The sequence below is a fragment of the Pezoporus flaviventris genome, unplaced genomic scaffold (genome assembly GCF_033815535.1).
Source record: "Pezoporus flaviventris isolate CSIRO_AGI_PZ_B2104156 unplaced genomic scaffold, CSIRO_AGI_Pfla_v1 ptg000045l, whole genome shotgun sequence".
In the NCBI taxonomy this organism is placed as follows: Eukaryota; Metazoa; Chordata; class Aves; order Psittaciformes; family Psittacidae; genus Pezoporus; species Pezoporus flaviventris.
In genome coordinates this window covers 21376208-21400601 of record NW_026892593.1, presented here as the reverse complement: position 1 = coordinate 21400601, position 24394 = coordinate 21376208, and the positions used below count along the sequence as shown (strand labels likewise).

The 24394-nt window shown below is 42.1% G+C and overlaps 1 protein-coding gene across 1 annotated transcript in view; it reads right to left on the bottom strand.

Moving 5' to 3' along the window:
- Positions 1 to 230: 230 nt before the first annotated feature.
- Positions 231 to 24394, bottom strand: part of LOC133276628 (ankyrin repeat domain-containing protein 26-like) — a 50046-nt gene continuing 25882 nt past the window's right edge. Inside the window, 15 exon segments of the mRNA XM_061467653.1 lie at positions 231 to 509; positions 3227 to 3473; positions 4146 to 4381; positions 4930 to 5211; positions 6069 to 6210; positions 6598 to 6710; positions 7746 to 7880; positions 9012 to 9086; positions 13372 to 13524; positions 15115 to 16068; positions 16123 to 16139; positions 17592 to 17715; positions 18213 to 18396; positions 20124 to 20331; positions 24224 to 24362. Of these exon segments, the coding sequence (XP_061323637.1) occupies positions 354 to 509; positions 3227 to 3473; positions 4146 to 4381; positions 4930 to 5211; positions 6069 to 6210; positions 6598 to 6710; positions 7746 to 7880; positions 9012 to 9086; positions 13372 to 13524; positions 15115 to 16068; positions 16123 to 16139; positions 17592 to 17715; positions 18213 to 18396; positions 20124 to 20331; positions 24224 to 24362 (3165 nt within the window). The 3' untranslated portion in view covers positions 231 to 353.

The following is a 24394-nucleotide window of genomic DNA, read 5'->3' as shown; positions in this document are numbered from 1 at the left end:
GAAGTATAGAAAAGCCTTAAAGTCAGAGAAACTCTTCCATCTTTAAACAATCTGATAGGCAGAGTACTAAGCAGCAAAGCACTTACAAAAGCAGAGTACAACCAGCAAAGCACTTCAAAATAGACAAACTGTCATTTCTGAATTCTTTCCTCCTGTTACCTCCTGTCTCCAGAATAGTATAAGATTCCTGCAGAAATAACAGCATCTGGAAACTGACTGACATTCAGCACCCATTACTGTATGCAGACGGATGTATGCAGTTTTCCCCTTTAGTTACTTCCTGACTTAAAGCCTTATTTCCAATTGAATCCCCCTTTTTTAGATACATATTAAGAATCCTTCCTTTCAGTTCCTCAAAGATACAGTATGGCTTTAAACACTGTTAATGACACACTGCACCCAGCTGAGGAAAATAAAACCAGCAGTTCTAAATGAAATACCCACTTAGATGCATGTCCTTCAGCAACTACTGCACCTCTGAGGATTCTGCTACTTTTTTCAGAAGGACTCTGACAAAGAATATCAGGCTTTAAGACTTGCCTGAATACACTGAACTGTGCTCTCGGCCTGAAGACACAAAACTGTGACTTGTGGTTACAAAGAGTTTGTGATTACAGTTAGTCTCAGTTGTTCCCTAAGTGGCAATTACAGGAAGAAGTATCACGAAAGGATGTGCAGCTGGATTTAGCATCAGGGAGGATAAATTCATACCAGTAATTTTAAGTCCCAGAAACCAGCCAAAACCTGCAGCTTTGACTAAGGGAAAACAGGCATGCTGAGATTTCCAGCTTTCTCTTAAGGGAATCTGGTAGAAATCGTAAGAAATTGGTGAGTTCTCTGAGCATTTAGCAAGTTTTACTCATAGAATCAACTAGGTTGGAAAAGACCTTTAAGACCATCAAGTCCAACCGTTCATCTTCATTCAAGGAAGAAAACTTTAGAATTTAATACTATATTAAAATTAAAAGCTAATACTTTTAAGACAAACTGTGTACAGTAAGAGTAAATTATTCTCAGCTCAGTTGACAACAAACTAGAAGTCTCTCCACCTTGTAAACAAGATCAAACACAACTTCTAGGGACCTAGTACTACTAACAAAACTGCACTAGGAAGGAGACATTCAGGTATGTAAGAAAGCTCCCAGACGAACAAACAAACCTTCAGCTGACGTCGGTAACTGGAGACTGGGAAAATGTCATACATAACTGTTCAACTTCCTTGAGATTCTGCTCAAGGCTGATGGGTATTTTTGGTTCTGTTTTTTTAAACCTCCAAAGCAATGCCTCACAATACAGTATAAAATCCTAAAGGCATTACCCAGCATAGTACTCTATCACAAAGTATGAGAGACACGCTCGGAAAAGAAACATTATGGGTGCCACCGAAATCAGGACACATTGAGTAAGAACAGTATCACAATTCTCAGATCTAATGCATGCTTTTCTTGGAATCAGCTCAAATGTTTTTCATAAGTAGATCTGGGAATCATTCTTCACAAGGAAGTTGAAGCAGCCTATATACAGATTTGAAATATGCCTCTGCATATATTAGCAACTGGATAAAAACAGTAAGCTGTGAAATAGCTTTTTAAAATATTTCTGCAATACATTTAAGGAAAGCTAGTAAACCAGTAAAGGTCTCTTGATATTGACAAAACTTGGAGATATCCAGAATATTCCAATTTCTTCTGGAAAATTAAAATGGATAGGACCACCTGAAGAACGTTGCTGTAATTCAGCTAAGAAGCACTCAGTACTCTTTCTTTCTTTCCCTTCACTGTCTTCTTTTTTCCTATTATTATTCTTCAAAAAAAGGCATAGCTGTTAACACTTTTAAACTAGGGCAGCTTTTTTTCCCTAATTGTAGGATGGTTTCCTCCTTGACTTTTTCTTAACAACTTGCTCCCATCTTTCTGTGCCTTTTTTATCTCACTTGTTCCCTTCTCCCACCCCTCCTGTCCCTTTATTCTGGCCTTCTCCTTTTTTTCACTTGTAAGGTGGTCCTCTCAAAATCTTGCCTCCCTTCTACTGCTTGCACGGAGAATAGCCCCTGCAGATACTACAGTAGTAACTGCCTCCCAAGTTTCTTCTGCAATGCATCTCCACCTCTCTGACCAAAATACACATTCACAGTGATACATGAAAGTTCATCTTTGTAACCAGCACTGCTACACATTACATATACTGCTTTGTCTGGCTTTGTTACATTTGTTGTTGGGTGGTTGTTTTTTCCCCCTTAAACCAGACACAGTTTGGAGACACATCGTTTAAAAGCTTTCTTTCCAATGTGGGTGGCACCACTGAACTAAGATTGACTTAAGAGTGAACAAATACTTCTCACATTCAACAACAGAATACACAAGGGACAGAACACTGAATAGAGAAGATCCTCCACGCCTCAATCTTATGCTAAATGGGAAACTGATTGCACCTTTTGACATCTGCTTTCCAGATCTCATAATGTCCACCATTCTGTGAGGTATGTGCTATCACACTGGCTGCTAATTACAGGGCATATACCTTGGCAAGAGGTATTGCAGAGGTTGCAGCAATGCTGCAAAATTAGAAGCCTGTGAAGACCTCCTGAGGAGCAGCTAATTTTATCCTTTCTTGTAATAACACATAGCAGGAACTACAAAACCAAATGCCTTCTATGCACAGTATACGACCAGCACTGTGGTGTAAAGTTATGCAATCCCGTTCATACCATCCTGTTTATGAAGCATCCTTTGTTGGTATTAATCTTCTAAAACAAGTTCCAGTGAAAAAACTGCTAGAATAAAGATCAGTAAAGAAGGAAAATACATCTCAAACAAAGATGTCCAATAGGATTTTGCACTCATCATAAAGTTAGATGGTTTAAATAGGTCATACATACTATGCATTAACATTTAATGAAGAACTTAGCTGGGACCTTTCTATGCCACAGTATTCTTGATAAAAGTTCCATTTTTTAAAGGATGTAGTTACACAACTCATTATTCAGATTTCAGTATTTGTATTTGAGTATTTGAGCATTCCTGGAAATTTGTATAACCTTGATGACCAGAAGTCTTCATCCTGACCACCTCTAGCTGTGTACTATTTTGATCATTAGTGGTTGCTCTGAAATATTAGACCATACGGTCTGGATCTATAAATGGATTCTAACTTTAGGCTAAAAAACATAACTTGGCTTATGGATATTCTTTAGCAGTAGTTGAGAACACTATTTCAAAATGCTTACCCGAGCCACATAGGCTTCAACCCTGTTTCTTGATGACAATTCGTTCCAGGCTGGACTTAGGAAGCTTCCTCCTAGACTTAGAGTTCTGTTCAGTGACAAGTTGTTGCCAAGATGTCCCAGTTCAGTTGAATACTGAAGTGGACTTCCAGCCAGACCTCCACTGACAATGCTGCTTGTGAATAAAGATTTGTTTCTGCGGCGCTCCAGAAGGAGCTTAGCACTGGCTTCTGCTAGTCTCTCATTAGCTCTGAAACATTCAGAAACACACAAAGAGTTATCTTTGGTGGCAACACTTCCGCAAAGTTACCCTCCAGGTCTATGACTATTATTCGACTTTTGAAAGTGAAAGGGATTAAGAGCATCCAAAACAAGAGCATCATTTGATCTGAGGTTTTCTGGGGACTTATTTCTAAGAAGTGACACTACCTGCAAGGAGCAGCAAGTCTTACCAACACTTAGGACTGAAAGGTACATCACCTGTGTAAGAAAACTCTGGGTACCCTCCTTTACCCAAGGAGGGCTCAAACCTCAGACACGCTGCTAAAATAAAGACTTTTTTTTTTTTTCTTCACAGAATCAAATTCTGTTCCTGAAAGACCTACACTTATTCAAGCAGTAAGGGACCTGAAATTTATCTTTTCTGCCATACCCAGGATAAGAGGAGGAGGTAACTAGAGATTGACAAAAAGGCTCAATGAACTTAAAAGATGCCTTACTGATGCCACGATCAGTGGTACTGCTGAAGCACTGAAGAGACAGCCCTAATGAAGGGGAAGGGTCTGAAGGTACTTTCCTAACAAATATGCCATCTTATGCTTGCATGCATAATGCTGACCAGATGGAGAAGAGGGATTTTAGGAGGAAAATGCATGAGGAAAAAGTAGTATCTTACTGCCACTCCAAAAAATGATGCACGCACCTTTCCAGTTTACTTCCTAGGCGTCTTCTGGTTTTTAATTCCTCCAGATACAGCTCTTTGTACCTTTCCATTTCCACAAGTGTGGATCCTTGTTGAAAAATACCGTCTTGTTGGGTTTTTTTTATCCTGTCCAATTCACATTCAAGATCTCTTATTCTATGCTTTAGCTGGTTTCTCAGAGAAGCATGATGACTGGCTCTGACTTGTTCTAATCTGTCCTGGGAAACTGCCTGCATCTGAAGCAGATAATGCAGTTTCAACCACCACAAAGAAAAAGAGAACTCCCCCCACCAGTCAATTGCATACACTGAATTTCAGGGACCCAGCTTTATTCAGCGAGGCAAGTGTGCCTCCTCACTAACATCATCCATCAAGGCAGAAGAACCCTGGAAATACCACATGAGATAATTTAGCACTATTTTTCATCAAAGCTATTCATGAAAGAAGACTGTCTCTGTAAGACAGAACATACAGAAAAGGATTCATGCAAGTTGCAATACCCATTCAAGGGTGAGCAGTGAGAACAAGACCAGTGTACAGCAATACTCCTCAAAACCTGTAAAATGGAAATCTACCTTGGGTAAGCTGTCGATTCAAGAAACTACTGCCACATTGCACACACATAAAAGAACTCTGTCCCAACCACATTCCCTTCACCCGCCACACTCCAGGAAAGACATCACAAACCCACAGAATCAGGCACCAAAAATAAAACATTAGAAAATGATGACCATAACAGAATTCTATAATAGAAATTACAGACACATGTGAGAAATTCACTTACCCGCAAAATCAGATTGACTTCTTCTAGTTTTTGTCTTATTTCTTGTGCGGCTCGTTCCTCTGCCTCTCTTTTGTATTGCTCTATCTGGCTGCAATCTACCATGTTAGTGTCCATGTGATGTTTGAGCTTAGCCACCTCTTCTTTCAGCTGGCATTCGCTCTTCTCCAGTTTGTCATGGCTCTCACGCATGGTGGACAACTCTTCCCGCAAACTGCAATTTTGTGCTTTGAGCTGCATGCATATTTTAGACTCTTTCTCCAGCTGCTGGGAAAGGTCACCAACCTGTAGACAGTGGGGGAGCAGAAACTGATGAAGGGATTGGCCATCAAGACTATTGTTATCATCTGGTAACTCAGTATTAAAACTAAAGTGAAGCCAGGAACTTTTCTTAAACAAGAACAGATTTCACATAATTTCTGACAGCATTCCTCAGGTTCCACATTGTGTCCTGGGAAACAATGATACCATTTAGAAAAGCAAAATCTGTACTGTCTCCTGCCCAGCTTGTGCCTAAGAGATGGCTCAGGGGCTGATCTTGGGCAAAGCCAATTTCATACAGTTGTTTGATTTGCAGCACTGTTACTCCCCTCTTATCCAGAGAAGGGATTAATCTGTGAGACCTTGAAGATGCTGCTGCAGCCTCAAAGTGCAGCCAGGCCTGTGCCAGGCCTCACTGCTCTCAGCCCTCACCCTCAGCCATGGACATGACAAACTGGTAGGACAGCAGACCTGCCCATCCCTATGGACCGGACTGGCAATCTGCACTCATAGGGAGCCTGCCTGCTATCACAGGGCCTGTTCTGCCTTGCTTGGCGAGGACCTATGGGGCTGCTCTGCGGCCCTGCCAGCCCTAGTGCCAGTTTTGGCTAGCTCTTAATGTTCCCTTGCAGATCCTGCTCTGCATATAATGTTTTTTTCTTTACTCATCATATCATCACTTATTCATCACTACCAGTATTATAGTCAGCTATTACTGGAATAGTAGATAGAGCATCAAGAAAGGTCAATCAATTCCAAAATACATCCAAGAAAGGGGCGGGGGGAATCAATGAGAATAGTAGTATAGGAAAGGTATAACTAAGGTTTCAAGAGGAAAAGCAGCACCACCATCACAAAACCATAAACAAACCAAAACTCACCGTTGCTCTTAATCTACTGAGTTCATTGACCGTTTCAGAATACCCGTTCTTCACTTCTCCCTGACAATTAAGCTGGGACTCCATCTCTCTCTCCTCATATACCCTTACTTTCTTCACAGCTCTGCTCATAAGCCTCTTCAACCTGCACAGCAAATTGGTCAAAAAAAAAAAAAAAACAAACAACGAGGCACAGGAAGAACCATCCTCTTTCACATACTGTTATGTAAACAGCACAGGCACAGCTTGCTTCATCATTAACTGGGAATTACTGAGAAAAAACAGCGTTCCTGTGCCGCAAATCACCTGGAGGGTCCAAATTTCATATGAAAAGAAGATTGAAAGACTTCCCTTCCCTGCAGAGTAAGTACAAAGCAACCTGCCTTTGCTGTTCTTCTGGCAGCTATGGAAAACTATAGGCTCATGCACAGAAGTGCCTGGCAAGAAGATGAGGCCTGAATTGGCTCACAAGCCGTTACGTACACCTCTTTGTTCATTAAAGTCCAGTAACCACCATGCTAAGAAACCATACCTCTTACAGTCTTTCTGCAGTTCAATGTTTCTTTTTGTTTCCTGATATAGACTCAGTTCGACTGGGCGTTTCAACTCTTCCAGCTTTTTCACTTTCTTTCTTTCATTCTCACACTTTCAAAATAGAAAAGATACATGACACACACAGAATAGGAACAATGCAGTATGCGCATCTAGCCTTCTCCAGAAAGAAGTTGCAGTATATCTCTGTTAGCCTAGTTCCACAGAATGTCAAGGGACAGAATTCCTGAGAACAGTTAATTCCTTCGTGTTTTACAACAAATAGGACAATAGCTAACAACAGAAACAGATGCCCTCCCTGACACTAAGGCCACTCTCTTCTAATGCTTCAAGGCAAAAAGCTGGAAAAAGTGCTGGAGAACACTTCTGGCTGTTCCTCTGCTCATAGCAGGGCTTATGTAGGTATGCACATCACAGGAGCAGAGATCAATCTAAAGCTTTCATGGGACGTTCAATAACCAAAAGGCAGGGGCTTATGGAGGAATTTGATCTTTCAGAGTTCTTCAGTGCTTTATTCCCCTCTGCCATTACTTACATCTCCTCTTTCTGGGTATTTACTTACTGACATCTCCCTCTTGGCATTTTCTCAGCCAAACCAGAGGAGAGTTGGTACCTGTTTTGTACTTCCGTTTTTCTTAAACAGGAGAAAAGGGAAAGACTGGCCCATGAAAACTGGCAGCAATTTCTTGCTTCCTAAGCACTAGTTCATTTGCCCAGTATTCCTTCAGTACAGACTTCTGCAAGGCTCTTAAGCTCCTGCTACCCTGAAAACTTGCACCAGCTCCTTGAAGCACTGCACTGGAAACACAAAGCATTTTAACACTGTTCAGAAACCAAGGAGTCAGAAAATGATCAGAAGGAATCCAAGAAAGAACTGGGGAACTGTGGCCTTATTTGATGTGCTCAACTGATGGCAAACCACACTGGGAACTCTTCCCAATAGAATTGCTGCAGAATTTACACAAAGATACCCAACTAGCTTTTTCTGGATGATCCCCAAATGACAAGACACTCAGAGCTTGAATGACAGGGATACTGGAAAAAAGCAGAGTATGCAAGAACTCAACAGAAAGGTGGACTCAGTTCTCTGGGTGTTGACTAGGTGTTTGGAGAATTTGCTGGGCTCACCTGTTCCAGGAGTTCAGCCTTTTCCCTGTCAAGCTGAGCAACACGCTCTTCAAGGTGGAATCTTAACTTCAACTGCTCTTCCCACATACTGTGTAAGTCATTTGATATCAGATCCAGCACATTCTGCTTTTGCATCTATGAAAGCAACAGCAGCAGAAGAAAATCTAAGGTGACCAGAGAGACAACAGTGTGATAGACAGCAGCAACGTAAATGGAAACAGGCCTAAACGCTCCTTCCCCAATCCAAGATCTATGGTTAAAGTTAATGCAGAGTTATAACCAAGAAGAGCAGCTGAACCTGGTGGAAAGAATGAATGCTGTAGAAGTGGCAAGATAAGGTTGCAGCTTTGGGGGATGACACAGGCACACACACAAAATTGCCCTAGAACTTTCTTCCAAAGGTTGTCTGTGGTTCCTAGCAGTACATACTTTATAAGATAAGAATTCCGCTAGTGCCCACCACAGAAAATACTCTACTCTCATGGCTTCTGTGTATCTCCCAGGAGTAAGAAAATGTTTTCAAATCAGCAATGCTATTTATGCTTCTACCCAAAGGAACAAAGTTTTGCACAACAGATGCGCCTGAGTGGAACAGAATTTGCTGATTCAGTTCACATATAAAGAATGCAACCTGACTAGATGCTTTTAGTGACATTCTGTAAGGGGAGAAAGGAAAAAAAAAAAGATGAAAAGATGTCTAATGATCTACAGAAAGTCATGAAAACTTTAGCACAGAGGCTCAGATTAAAAAAATCCTCAGGGTGTACAACTTTCTCAAGAGTGTCCTTACAGAGTAGCGAAATGCTGCGTCTTATGACAGAAGCTAACATAATCTCAAGGGAAAGCTCTGACATAGCTGCAAAGATAACATGGATCTCCCCAGTCCAGTCTCCTTTTGCAGCTTTCAACCACAGATCTACCTCCCTCTGCCCACGTCATTCATCCTATTCATCATCTGCCATGGTTTAACTTCAGTAGGCAGCTAAGCATGACACGGCCACTTACTCCCCCAGTGGGATGGGAGATAGAATTCACCAGACGAATCATGCTGAACACAAGTTCTTGCACACCACAACACAGAAAACACAGCAGCAGGAGAATGAGGAAACTTACAGCCTCTTCCCTTGAGGGTACTTTGCCCTAAAACTAGAAGGGCCATTTTTCAGCTTAACTCTGCCTACACAGCCCACCTGGTGTTTTCATTAATTACCTGCATACAAAATATTCCAAGACTAAACCAGCCATTCACAGAAGCCAGCCATGTACCTGTTGGTGGTGATCCCCCGTAGCTGCCTGTGTTGTCCGTAAGCTAGTTAACAAGTCTTCCAAGAGGTTATGAACCTACAGAAGCATTAAAAGAAGCACTATGACTTTCCAGAATGAAGTTTACACCTCATTACCAGAAATGAATATCACATTCTACAGCATTTACATGAAGCACCAATGACCAAATCACCCACAGTTTTACGTCACTATAAAATTGTTTGCAGTCATCAGCTATAGTTTTTTGCCTCAGGGAGAGAAAGCATCATGCAGGATACAAAGTCTCTTCAGTGAAAACAGGCTGAAGTAGCTTTTCCCATCCACGGTACGTTTGAAAACCATGCCCTATTAACTAAAGGGAAGGATCAGCATCAGGACTGCCTTCCCTCTTCTCTTGTTAGTACATCATAAAGCTCAACTTTTACATGCAGTTATTTTCAAAATCTATTCAGTCCTAATAAGAAACTAGAGTCATAACAAGAGCTCTAGTTCACTGCTTACAATACAAAAATAAGTTGCTTCATACAGGCCACAGATAAAAGCACCTTATCTAAGCTAAAATTAACGTTTTCTTAAAATTAGAGGTAGTGGGAAATTCCAAGACTCGCACCAAGTTCTGCAAATGATACAACAGGCATTTCTCTTCTTTCATGAGAACAAACACACACCAAGTGGCCAAAGGAAAAGCAAAAGTGTTTTGCTCCAAAATATAATATAAAATTATATTTTGTATTATAAAATAAAAATATAAAAATAAATTAAAAAAATATAAAAATAAGTGGTTTGTTCCAAAAGATGAAAAATAAATTTTGTTCCAGTCTGATGATGCCAGTCAGGCCTCCAGCACAAACTGCTTGGCATCAATATCTGCTGTAGAATTTCCATGACTTAATTTGATGAATATCCTTGAAGATCCTCGGGGCAGTGAGAAGGGCATGCAGCAAGCTCACTGCCCTAGACTTCAAGACAGCAGACTTTGGCCTCTCCAGGAACCTGCTCAGTAAGGTTCCATGGAATAAAGCCCTAGAGGGCAGGGAGGCTCAAGAATCCTGGTTGATATTCAAAGATCACCTGTTCCAACATCACAAGCACTGCATCCCAACTAAAAGCAAATGCAGCAGGAGAGCTAGGAGGCCTCCACGGATGGATAGGGAGCTGCTGAGAAAACTTAGAGGGGAAAAAAGCAGCTTATAAAAGGTGGAAGCAAGGACAGGCAGCCTGGGAAAAACACAGGGATATTGTCCAGGTAGCTAGGGATCATGACGGTCAGGAAAGCTAAGGACCAGTTCGAATTGAGTCTGGCCAGGGACATCAACAGTAACAGGAAAGGCTTCTGTAGGTATGTTTCTAACAAAAAGACCAGGAATAATGTGGGCCCTCTCTGGAAGGAAACAGGAGAACTGGCTACCCAGGATTTGTAGGAGGCTGAGGTTCTTCAATGACTTTTTTGCCTCAGTCTTCACTGGCAAGTGCTCTGACCACGCCACTCAAGTCTTGGAAGACAGATGCAGGGACTGTGGGAATAAAGACCTTAAGCCCACTGTAGGAGAGGATCAGGTTTGGGATGAAATCCATCTGCCGGTCCTGGAGGAGCTGGAAAATGGTGTCCCTCAGGAGTCAGTGTTGGGACCGCTGCTGTTCAACATCTTTGTCAGCAACGTGGACACTGGGACTGATGCTGCCTCAGCGAGTCTGCCGACAACACTAAGGCCTGTGGTTTGGTTGATATGCTGGAGGGAAGGGATACCATCCAGAGGGACCTTGACATGCTTGTGAGGTGGGCCAACGCCAACCTCATAAAGTTCAACAATGCCAAGTGCAAAGTCTTAGGTCCAGGTCAGGGCAATCCCAGGCAAAGCTACAGGCTGGGTAGGGAAGTGATTCAGAGCACCCCCGCAGAGAAGGACTTAGGGGTGTTGGTCAATAAGAAACTGAACATGAGCCAGCAGCATGCACTCACAGCCCAGAAAACCAACCGTATCCTGGGCTGCATCAAAAGGAGCATGACCAGCAGGTTGAAGGCGGTGATCCCGCCCCTCTATACTCTGCTCTCATAAGCCCTCACTTGGAGGGCTGTGTGCAGTTCTGGTGTCCTCAACATAAGAAGGACATGGAGCTGTTGGAGCAAGTCCAGAGGAGGGCCACAAGGATGATCAGGGGACTGGAGCACCTCCCGTGTAAAGACAGGCTGAGAAAGTTGGGGCTGTTCAGCCTGGAGAAGAGAAGGCTGCGTGGAGACCTCATAGAAGCTTTCCAAGGGGCCTACAAGGATACTGGAGAGGGACTCTTCATCAGGGACTGTAGCAATAGGACAAGGTATAATGGATTAAAACTTAGACAAGGGAAGTTCAGGTTAGATATGAGGAAGTCCTTTATACTATGAGGGTGGTGAGGCACTGGAAGAGGCTGCCCAAAGAAAGGGTGAATGCTCCATCCCTGGCAGTGTTCGTTCAAGGACAGGCTGGACAGAGCCGTGGGCAACATGGTCTAGTGTGAGGCATCCCTGCCCATGGCAGGATGATCTTCAGGTCCTTTTCAACCCTAACCATTCTATGAATCTACGATACATATTGCAACAAGTGTTTGAAGCAGCATCTGATATCACAAAGGGTCTAAAGCAGACAATAGTTACACCAGCTTATTAATGTCAAATCTTTACCTTTTAGAGCATTAAGTAGGATTTGCTATAGTATCACAGTATCACAGTATGCTAGAGATTGGAAGGGACCTCGAAAGATCATCTAGTCCAATCCCCCCGCCGGAGCAGGAACACCTAGATAAGGTTACACAGGAATGTGTCCAGGCGGGTTTTGAATGTCTCCAGAGAAGGAGACTCCACAACCTCCCTGGGCAGCCTGTTCCCGTGTTCCGTCACCCTCACTGAGAAGAAGTTTCTTCTCAAGTTTAAGTGGAACCTCTTGTGTTCCAGTTTGTACCCATTACCCCTTGTCCTATCATTGTTTGCCACTGAGTAGAGCCTGGCTCCATCCTCGTGACACTCCCCCTTCATATATTTATATACATTAATAAGGTCACCCCTCAGTCTCCTCTTCTCCAAACTACAGAGACCCAGCTCCCTCAGTCATTCCTCATAAGGGAGATGTTCCACTCCCTTAATCATCTTAGTTGCCCTGCGCTGGACTCTCTCCAGCTCCCTGTCCTTCTGAGGGGCCCAGAACTGGACACAATATTCCAGATGCGGTCTCACCAGGGCAGAGTAGAGGAGAAGGAGGACCTCTCTTGACCTACTAACCACCCCCCTTCTAATACACCCCAGGATGACACTGGCATTCTTGGCCACAAGGGCAGAGTGTTGGCTCATGGTCATCCTGTCGTCCACTAGGACCCCCAGGTCCCTCTCCCCTACACTGCTCTCTAGCAGGTCGTTCCCCAACCTATACTGGAACCTGGGGTTGTTCCTGCCCAGATGCAGGACTCTACACTTTCCCTTGTTATATTTCATCAAGTTATTCCCTGCCCAACTCTCCAGCCTGTCCAGGTCTCGCTGGATGGCAGCACAGCCTTCTGGCATGTCAGCCACTCCTCCCAGCTTAGTGTCATCAGCAAACTTGCTGATAGTACACTCAATTCCCTCATCTAAATCGTTGATGAATATATTAAATAATACTGGTCCCAGTACTGACCCTTGAGGCACTCCACTAGATACGAGTACCATGGGAAACTCAAAATCAGAAAGCTGGGGAATAGACCAGGCTGCTTTCCGAGCAGCCTGTATTCTGGAACTGAGTTTTCCCCAGGCTCTCTAGGAAAACCTCATCTTAAAATTTCCCCACAGAAACAGGTAACTAGGCTCTCCCCCTCTTAAGGGGATTCGATTACATTTTAGAAATAACACTGCAAAATATGTTCCCTGACTCAGAAAGAAATTGACAATTCACTGTCAAGAAGGCCGCTTAATGATGGGAAATCCTTAAGCAGGGCAAAAGTAGGCTATGGGAGGGAAATGAATAAATGCAGCGTAAGTTACAAAAGTATTCAGAATTGGCACGTTACCTAGTGGTGGGAGTAGGGGGTAAACAAAGAAATCATAAAAAAGCCCAAAAGCAGGAGGCCAGTATTTCTGCTCTTCTCCAGATATCAGACATGCTTGGCCAAACCAAATGCAACACACCAGTTTATTCTGCAAAGCACCTTAGCAAATACAAACACCTTTGTCTAAGTAAGGACATAGTGTCTTCATGTCAAAAGACATGGACACCAAATTCATAGAACAGTGCAATTCATTCAGACATCATTGAATTCATCCTGTTCATGTTTTTTTCCTAGGGTTTTAGGACAACATTCACTCCTACTTTCATCAGGCACTCTCAGATTTTTTCATATAGTTACAGACATTATGTACCTTGGTGTTAACCTTTTCCAATTCCTTTTGCAAGCGCAGCTTGTCCTCCTCCAGGTCACAGCGGTAACGTGTAGTAACTTCAAGTGAAGCTTCTGACATAGATTGCTTTTTAAGAGCATCGGCAAGCTCCTGCTGCAGCTGTCTGACCACTCCCTAATGAAACAGTTTAATGAGCATGATGAAAATTTTAAGAACATTAAATAAACCTTTACTTTAACTTACTATATTATTAAATCTTTTTTAGGATTGAATTCAAAGGTATGAAATTTTGCCCGCAACCAGCAAGCATCTATACAGATGACAACCTCTCTCAGTCTCTCAGCTGAGCACCTCCAAGCTATTAGCAGCTGTTCATGAGGGCTTGTTTCCCAAAACACAAAAAAGGCTCAGGTATTATTCTTCTCTGAAATACATATAGGCACACACTGCGATCATGTGTTTTTCTAAAAACATCCAAAGAAATCTATTGTAAGAGACATAATTTGACTGCAGATATTAATCAGATGACCAAAGGCAGGGCTCTGCATTAGATCACTTTTGTCTATTCCTCCATTATACTTCCGGAGTTCTTCCCTCCCCCTGCGGCAATTCACAAATAAACAACAAGGTGGTTATCTGACATTATCTGAGATTCTGGATTTGTTATGAAGAAGGAAATGTAATTTTAAATCACTATTCAAACTATTAAGGGAGGCAAACCTTACACCAGAGAGTAGAAATATTGAATGTGATTAGTTCTTATCTGTCAGAAAGTAAAAGAAGATTAAACAAAATGGTTAAGGCAACTTTTAAATAAATGCTCTACCTGGAATTGGTAGAATATTTCAACAATAGAGAAGAGAGTACCTACTCATAGGAACATCTATAACAATGCATTCTCCCACTGCCAACAGCTTTTTCAGCTATCTGTAACTTACTCCTACTTCTGCCTTTATTCTCTTCCACTCTTTTTCCTTTACAAAAGCCATCTACAGGCAGTAATAGGAGCAACACTTGGTTCATGTGTGTTTGAGCAACATAAAATGATGCTAGTGCTCTGCACAGGAGCATGTTTCATACTCGTGTACTGTGTGAATTTGTAGAATGACAGTTTAACTGATGTCCTAATGAGTATTCTGCCCAGTTATTTAGTCTTTCATGGAGCCATAAAGAAGGAACGCATTTAAATATGGCTACACATCATAAAACAGATAGATTACTGTCTGAAATTACCTTCACGAGGACCAGGCAGGCCCCTCAGAACCCCAACACACATACATAAATAAGCACCTGGACAGTACTAATACTCTTAAACTTTGGTAGCAACTTCTGGAGAAGTCTTTTTTTTTTCCTCTGTAGGAGCTTAAAATAAATCCATCCCCATCACTTCACTTGTCTGCATCTTCATCTCTCAACCCTCACAAATTGGATGACTCTTTGTGTCATTAGTGTAAGACATAAAAATCAAACACAAAATCATTCTATAGGGCATAAAATAGACTAACAAAAGAGTTAAAAAAAATTGTAGAGAAGAATCACTTTTCTTGGTACAGCTTAGACTTCTTTCCATTCTCTGCTCAGATGTGAGCAGTAACATCCTGTTTGCTGAAACCTTGCACAATTCTAAGTGGAAGATGATAAACTGGAACAGATCACCATTATTTGGTCCCATGCATATAACTTACACCTGATACATTTTAGAAAAATAAAATAGCTTCAAGAGCTAAGAAACTTTAAATTGTTCTTTCTAAGTATATACTTTACCTCTCTTTCTGCTTTCTCAGTCTCGTATTTAAAGACTTGCTCTGTTAAATCAGTACACTTGGCATTTAATTCCTTGTTTCTCTCTTCCACTAGGCAAACTTGCTTTTCAGTATCAGCTCTGAGTTTACTGAAAATATCATTAAACCGATCCTGCACATCATTCACCATTTTCATTTTGATGATCCCCTTGTTCTGCATATCTTCCAGTTGCTGGCGGAGTAAAAGGTTTTCACTCTGAAGCTGGACCAATCGCTCCTGCATGGATTCCTGCTTTATTTTAAGTTTGCTTACTTGATCTTTCTCAAGTTGTCGAGCATGATCACATTCCTTTGCCCGACACTGGGCTTGACTTAATTCTTTTTGTGTCATTTCCAAAAGCAGTGTTTTTTCGCTGAGTGTTTGTTTCAACTGGTGAAGCTCATTTTCTAGGCTATTAGCTTTGCTTTCAGCTTTACTCAGCCGCTGAGACAAGCTCTTATTGGTTTTTCTCACATCAGAGAGGTCATGATGGAGCTTGTCTTGCAAGCGAAGCCATTCATCACGTTCTCTCTGAAATGTTCGTTCAACATCACATTTTGACGACTGATGATGTTCAAGTTCTTGAACAGCAGTGTTCAGACGGGAACGGAGTGATTCAATTTCTGTCTCTAGTCTGTCTTTGCTTTCTTTTGTCTGCTCAAGTTTGGAAGATAGCACTGCAGATTCTGTCTTTAATAAGTTCAACTGTCCATTGTACGGAAAAACTGTTTGTGTTAAGGCTTCTTCATTTAGTTTAAGTTTCTCTTTGAGATCCTCATTTTTTTCTTTCAAGGCTTCATTTTCCTCTAAATATTTTCTTTCTTCCTCCTGCTGCCTAAGTCTTACTTGATCAAGTTCTAGTCTTAGCATACCAATCTCATCTTGTAGCAACTGATTTTTGTACAACAGATCCTTTTCTCTCTCAGTGGCGGACTCCTGAATGCCGGGAAACATGAATAAATAGCCAATTAGGAAACCAATCTACAAAACCCCTTCAGCATTAAACTGTGTTTAACATTTCTAACACTGAAGCATGACTTCAAAGATGAGAGTGAAATCTCAGTTAATACATAAGCTATTCTATGAACCCATGCATGTGTATAATGTATGCACACAACAAAAGTGTAACATGCCCCTAAACCCTAAATGAACATCCTAAATATACCTTTCTTTGCTTCTTAAGCCAGCAACCAAACAATTAGAATATCTCACAGAATCATAGAATAGTTAGGGTTGGAAAGGACCTTAAGATCACATAGTTCCAACCCGCCTGCCATGGGCAGGGACACCTCACAAGTATATCTCAAGCATAAAGCTTTTAAAATTACAATACTTTCTTATATGTGCATGCCTTTAAAATATTTGCTTTAAGGTTAATTTAGCTGTGTTACAAATCTGATGAAAACAAGGGTAAAAAAGGGTATTTTCCTTCTCAACCATCTTCTTAACACCTATCCTTTTGTATTACTAAAACTTAGCTATACGAATCAATCATCCCTGGAACACACTAATCTTGTATATTTCCTCTTTATTATATATATTTAACTTTCTTCCACATATTCACTCTACACCTATTGGTCAGCACAGCCAAGAACAAATAATTCTTCCAAGCACTGCACATTTGTAGTAAGTTCAGTAAACTCTTTTCAAGATTTTTTGTTTTCTTTTTTAAATGCAGCTTTTATGGTTGCTTTTCCCTCCTGCAATTATTCTAACTCCTACAGAGAGTTTAATTCATTGATGATATTCACAGAATCATTAGGGTTGGAAGGGACCTGTGGAGATCATCTAGTCCACCACTGCTGCCAAGGCAGGGCCCCCTAGAGCAGGTTACACAGGAATGCATCCAGGCGGGTACCGACTGTCTCCAGAGAAGGAGACTCCACTACCTCCCTGGGCAGCCTGTTCAGTGCTCTACCCACGGAAAGAAGTTCTTCCCCATGTTGAGGTGAAATTTTTTGTGTTTCAGTTTATGGCCACTGCTCTCTGTCCTGTCACTGGGCAACACTGAAAAGCCTTCATATTCCTTCACTGAATTTTAGAATGTGGAGATCAAAAAGAAAGGCATGCTTGAAGTCAGTCAGTTTGATAACAGAGTAAGTAATAAAAACAAGTAGTGACAACACAAATGGTGTCAAACAGCTTTCTTCCTGGTCAACCTTAACGCAGGTAACTAGGTGTTTTAACTGTGAGAATCCTTAAAAACTAATGAAAACATGTCTATGAGATGAAAAATAACAAATAGCTTAGGAAACAGCATAAATAGAGTCTTCTGTTTGCTTCCTACTTGAACATGCAATTGAGGTGCATACAGGACTGATGCTGATTCCCAGAACTTTTAAAGACACTGTTGAGTTACACTGGAAAACTGTAAATAATCCATTCAGAAGCAGAAAATGTTATATAAGATTTTTCCTAACTTTAGAACAAACATGGTGAAATTTAATTAATCATAGTTCTTCTTGTTTCTTCTTCTAGTTCCTTTTGCCTCCAAAGGTGGTTGTTCAAAATTCCTTCCTGCAGGGCTCTGGCACTCTTTTCCTGAGAGAGCTGTTCCTGTGTTTCATCACGCTCTTCTTCAACCTACAGTAATATAATTAAACTGCCTGCACCTTGAGAAAAATCAGAGCTAGAAATATCTTCCCATTGTCCTTTGTATTCTTGTAAATATTTTTGTTTCCTCAGTTATGATAAGCCGTTTATAAATAATAAATCTTAAATTTCTTCTGAAAAATTAAGAAATGCAGAATGTTTTTAGTAATTTAGAAAAATAACTCAGACTTTGCCTGAAATGCAAATGAAACCTAAATTTTGAAAAAGGAGAAAATGAATCCTTAAAAGGAGAAAATGAATCCTTAAAAGGAATTATGAACTTGCAAAGAAAAAAATACAAGAACAGACAAGAAAAAAATTAACAGACTACTTGTGAGCTAACGTGTTCTCAACCGTCCTCAAAATTTGGCAAGTTACCTAAGGCCTCTTCCATGAACAACAAAGTACCACCTTCTTTAAGCATACTCAAATAGAGTGACAATCAAAAAGAAGCAGAAAATAAGTGTTTAACTCATTGTTTAACGTACCTGTCTCAAGAGCTTTCTCAGTGTTATTACCTCCATTTCTAAATTCTTCGAGTGTAACTCAAGTTGCTGTTTTTCCTCCATCTCTTTACAATATTGATCTTCTTTCCTTCGGAGTTCTTCTCTTGTTTTCTCATGCAATGTCTCTAATTTGAGCATCTTTTCCTCTTCTTGTTTCAAAGTACATCTGGGATTAACAGAACATCTGAGAAACTAAAGCACTGATGTAAAAAGTAGATATTCTACATGATGAACTTGCACAACTCATTCCATAAAATAATTAAATCTTTTCAGATTCCTACAGTCTTTTCCAATTTCCTCTTTTCACTGTAATTTTTAACTTTTTAAGAAATTCCAACTTCATTCCATGACCCATGATATCACTGTACAAGACACCTAAATAAACCACCAATAGGTACCTCAGTAATAAAAGGAAGCCTAGGGAAAAATATGGGCTCTCTCTGGAAGGCAACGGGAGACCTCGCTACCTGGGATCTGAAAAAAGCTGAAGTACTCAAGGATGTTTTCTGCCTTGGTCCTCCCCTGCAAGTGCTCCAGCCACACCACACAAATAGCAAAAGGCAAAGGGCAGGGACTGGGAGAATGAAGAACTGCCTAGTAGAAAAAACAGGTTTGAGACCATCTAAGGAACCTGAAGTTGCACAAGTTCACGGGACCTGATGAGATTCATCTGCAGGTCCCGAGAGAACCAGCAGATGAAGTGGCTACGACATTATCCATCATATGTAAGTTGCGGTGGTAGTCTGGCGAAGTTCCCACCGACTGGAACGGGGGAAACATCACCCCCATTTTTAAAAAGGGAAAAAAAAGACCCAAGGAACTACAGACCAGTCAGTCTCACCTTGGCAAGATCATGAAGCAGATCCTCCTGGAAACTATGCTAACATGGACAATAAGGAGGTGACTGGTGACAGCCAACAAGGCTTCACTATGGGGAAATTGGGCCTGACAAATTTGGTGGCCTTCTAAGATGGGGTTATGGCATTGGCAGATAAGGAAAAAGTGACCGACTTCATCTACCTGGACTTGTGCAAAGCATTTGACACTGTCCCACATGACATTCTAGGCTCTAAACTGGAGATGGATTTGACAGATGACCACTCTGAGGATAAGGAACTGGCTGGATGGTTGCACTCAAACTGTTGCAGTCAGTGGAGACCAGTGACGAGTGGTGCTCCTCAGGGGTAGGTACTGGGACTGGTGCTGTTTAACAGCTTTGTTGATAGCATGGACAGTGGAATTGAGCGCACCCTCAACAAGTCTGCTGATGACACCAAGCTGTGTGGTGCAGCTGAAACACTGGAGGGAAGGGATGCATCTAAAGGGATCTTGACAGGCTCAAGAGGTGGGCCTGTGCAAACCTCATGAAGTTTAACAAGGCTAAGTGCAAGGTCCTGCTCCGGGGTTGGGAGAATCTGAAGCACAAACACAGGCTGCGCAGAGACTCCATTAAGACAGCCAGGGCATGCTCAGCAAGCTCCCCAGTGAGGCCATCCTATGATACATCATCAACAGAGGATATTTCTTCCCAAGTGCAGGGCTTTGCACGTATCCTTGCTGAATTTCATATGGTGCCTGCTGGCCACTCCTGTCTGAAGTGATGTGAACAGTGATTAAAAACTTCACACCATACATGTCTAGCTCAGGAAAATGGGGAAAGAGGCAATCCCAAATTTGACCTCATAAACAAGCAAGCACAAAAATGCTCTCAAATGTGATCAGAGCTGCACTACGTAGAGTTACTAGAATTCCTAATATTATACACCAGCAGCAGCTACAAAGAAAGAATAAGAAAAAACACATCTCAAGATATCAAGATGCCTGTACCATCAGCATCTTCTGGAACATGCGCACTGACAAGATAACACATTAGCAGAATGCAAGGTTACATACCTAAGGCTTTGGATATCACTTTTCCATTCCACTTCTCGGTGAGCCAATATGGATTTCAAATCTTGAGTCTCCTCCACTATTAATTTTGACTCTTCACTTTCCAATTTCCTTACTTCTCTCCAGACAGCTTTGTACCGATTTTTCTCATGTTTTATTTTCTGCTCATATTGAAGTAGTATGTTTTGAATTTTCAACAAAATAGAAGAACCTGTTTTGCGATAGAAGAGACACAAAGCTAAACAAATGCACAAGTACTTGCCAATGTATATATTATTTAATGGTTTGCTCTACTGAGTGTAGGGAGCAAGGTTTTGGTAGTGGGATGACTGCAAGCAGTGGAGAAGTCTCTACGAGAAGAGGCCATGGGCCTACCCCATGCCAGACAGAGCTGGTTCCAACACACCCACTACAAAGCACATCTGAGCCTCTCAGCCATGCTGGTGGCACCTAAGGGAAAACATATTTAGGAAAGGACAAAACCACCACACAGAGGAGAAGGAGAAAAGTATGTGAAAAGCAGCCAGTTCAGTGAAGGAGGGGAAGAAGGTGCTTCAGATACCAGAGCAGAGATCCCCCTGCAGCCCACGGCAACACAATGGTGGAGCAGGTACTTCTCTGCAGCCCTTGGAGAAGATGATGCTGGAACAGATATCCACAATGCAGCACTGTGGAAGACACCATGCCAGAGCAGGTAAACACTCCCTCAAGGACCTGTGGCGCATGGAGAGCACAGACTGGAGCAGATTTTTCCTGCTGGAAGGAGACACTACAGCAGGTATCCTGGGTTCAGCTGTAACAGTTTTCTCCTTCCTAGCAGCTGGTGCAGTGCTGTGTTTTTGCCTGGAGTCTGAGAATAGTGCTGATAACACTGATGGTTTTACTTATTGCTAAGTAATGCTTACCCTGATCACGGAATTTTCAGTCTCACGCTCTGCCAGTGAGGAGGGACACAAGAAGCTGTGAGGGAGCAGAGACAGGACACCTGACCCAAACTAGCCAAACGGGTATTCCATATCACAGCACCTCATGCCCAGTATATAAACTGGGGGGAGTTACCCAGAAGGCCAAATCGCGACTTTGGTCAGGCTGGGTATCAACTGGTGGTGGTGAGCAATTGTATTGTGCATCACTCATGCTTACTGTTTTCTTTTCCTTTTACCCTTTCAGGTTTATATCTCTCCCCTTGTTATTTCCCTTATCATTATTAAGATTAGTGGTAGTAGTATTAATAGTTTGCATGGTACTTAGTTACTGGGCTGCAGGATTTACATTCCTTTGATTCTCCTCCATCCCTCCAGGAGCAGGGGGGAATGAAGGAGGGCGTGAGCAAATGGCTGCATGGTTTTGAGTTACCAGCTGGGCTTATTCCATGATAGCCCCACTCCAACCACAGTGGTAGAAAATGCAGCTAAACCAAAGGACTAATCCATGCCAATATCAGTTGCCCCTATAAACGAGGGGGAAAGCAAATGAGAGCCAGAAAGAGGAACTCATGCAGTGAAAAAAGATGAAGACCAATGTGCATACTAGAGGGGATGACATCTGAACAAGAATTATTAAGAGTTCAGTATTAATAGAGGAATCTGAGGAAGAGGAAAAAGAGGTAACTTCTTGATCCTTCACCTTGACTGAGCTGTGGAATATGCGAAAAGATTTCAGCCATCTGAAGTACATCATCACCTGGCTGCCCTGATGCTGGGACAATGGGGTCGACGGTCATGAACTAGAGGTAGGGAAGCCAAGCTGGGATCACTTGCTAGGAAGGGGGAACTGACAAAGTAATTGCAAAAGAGAAATGAGCCCTCAGCCTCTGGAGGCAGCTTTTGGCAGCTGTGACGGAAAACTATCCCTATCAGGACAATGTTGTGTCACTCAGGCAAGTGGACCATGATAGAGAGAAGCATCCAGTACCTGAGGCAATCAGCCATTCCAGAGATGAACTGTCATAGACCAGATGGCAGAAATACACCCATAGATCCAGATGAAGTCAGATGTAAATGACTCATCTGGCGGAAACTTATGTGGAGAGCACCATCATCATATGCCCACTCATTGGTATCTGGTATGAAGCAGCACCACCAACAGTGGATGAAGTGAGTCACCAAGTCTGAGAGTTCAAAGACAATCTCACCCCTTCCATCATTTCAGCTGTGGAAAAACTGTCTCAGGAGGGCAAACAACTGAAAGACAATCTATATGTAGCTTCCCATAAGTATTGATCTCAAGCTTTTTCAACCTATTTTGTCCTGTTGAGGAGGGGCAGTGAGAGCAGGTTAACCCTCACCTAATAAAATTTAAGCATTGTTTTAGAGACATAGTGATGCTTACATTTATATAATGCAATGTATATATATGCAAGCATCTTATGACAGTTGATTATAAATACATATTTAAGCAAAATCAGTATTTTGTTGCGCTATTTGACATAAGCTATTGAGGAGTGTGCTGGTTTTGGCTGGGATAGCGTTAATTTTCTTCATAGTAGCTAGCATTGGGGCTAAGTTTTGGATTTGTGCTGAAAACACTACTGATAATATAAGGATGCTTTTGTTATTGCTGAGCAGTGCTTACACAGAGTCAAGGCCTTTTCCAGCCCTCACACCACCCCCACCAGCAAGCAGGCTGGAGGTGCACAAGACACTGGGAGGGAACACAGCCAGGATAACTGACCCCAACTGACCCAAGGCATATTCCACACCATATGATGTCATGCTCAGCATGTAAAGCTGGGGGAAGAAGGAAAGAAGGGGGGACGTTTGACCTTTACACGCTTGTGAAGTGGGCTGATGCCGACCTCATGAAGTTTAACCATGCCAAGTGCAAGGTCCTATACCTGGGTCGGAGAAATCCCAGGCACAGCTACAGGTTGGGCAGAGAAGAGATTCAGAACAGCCCTGCCAAGAAGGACCTGGGGGTGCTGGTTGACAAGAAAATGAACATGAGCCGGCTTCAGTGTGCACTTGCAGCCCAGAAAGCCAACCGTATCCTGGGCTGCATCAAAAGGAGCGTGACCAGCAGGTCGAAGGAGGTGATCCTGCCCCTCTACTCTGCTCTCGTGAGACCTCACCTGGAGTATTGTGGGCAGTTCCGGTGTCCTCAAGGATGATCAGGGGACTGGAGCACCTCCCGTATGAAGACAGGCTGAGAAAGTTGGGGCTGTTCAGCCTGGAGAAGAGAAGGCTCTGTGGAGACCTCATAGCAGCCTTCCAGTATCTGAAGGGGGACTATAGGGATGCTGGGGAGGGACTCTTCATTAGGGACTGTACTGACAGGACAAGAGGTAACGGGTTAAAACTTAAACAGGGGAAGTTTAGATTGGATATAAGCAGGAAATTCTTTCCTCTTAGGGTGGTGAGGCACTGGAATAGGTTGCTCAGGGAGGCTGTGAATGCTCCATCCCTGGCAGTGTTCAAGACCAGGCTGGACAAAGGCTTGGGTGAGATGGTTTAGTGTGAGGTGTCCCTGCCCATGGCAGGGGGTTTGGAACTAGATGATCTTAAAGGTCCTTTCCAACCCTAACGATTCTATGATTCTATGATTTTATGTTTGGAGTGATGGTGTTTGTCTTCCCAAGTAATCGCTGCATGTGATCGAGCCCTGCTGTACTGGAAGTGGTTGAACAACTGCCTGCAATAGCAAGTGGTGAAATAATTCCTTGTTTTACTTTGCTTGTTTGCTTATTAAACTGTCTCATGAGTTTTCTCATTTTCACTCTTCTGATTCTACTCCTCAACCCACCTGGGAAAAGTGAGCAAGTGGCTCAGTGGTGCTTAATTGCCAGCTGGCGTTAAACCACAAGAGGATATAAAGAGTAAAAAGGTGATCTTGGTAACTTTTGATGACTGCCTTAAAAAAAGGTGAACTGTACTTTGAAGAATCTGCTTCTCAAGCTCTGACTAGACCAAGAATCAGTGATAAAGCAAGATATGTCTGTTGACATTATAGACAGACATCTAAGGCTAGGTGACATAATTTCACATTTTTTGATTCTAATCACAAAAGAATATTAAATAGAAATATAAAAATAAAATACCTAGGAGTGCAAAGAAATCATGTTTTAAAAGAGGAACAGCTGAAGACAAAGTGACTTGGAAACATACCTGCAGGATCCACACTGAGCTGTTTTAACAGCAACATAGCGTCTTCATAGGCTGAAGTTGGCAATTCAACATCCTGTGAAGTTGTGTCAGATGAGAGAGTTATATCAAGATCATCAGCTACATCCATTTGTATGCTGACCTACAAACAACACAGCATTTTCTGTATACAAA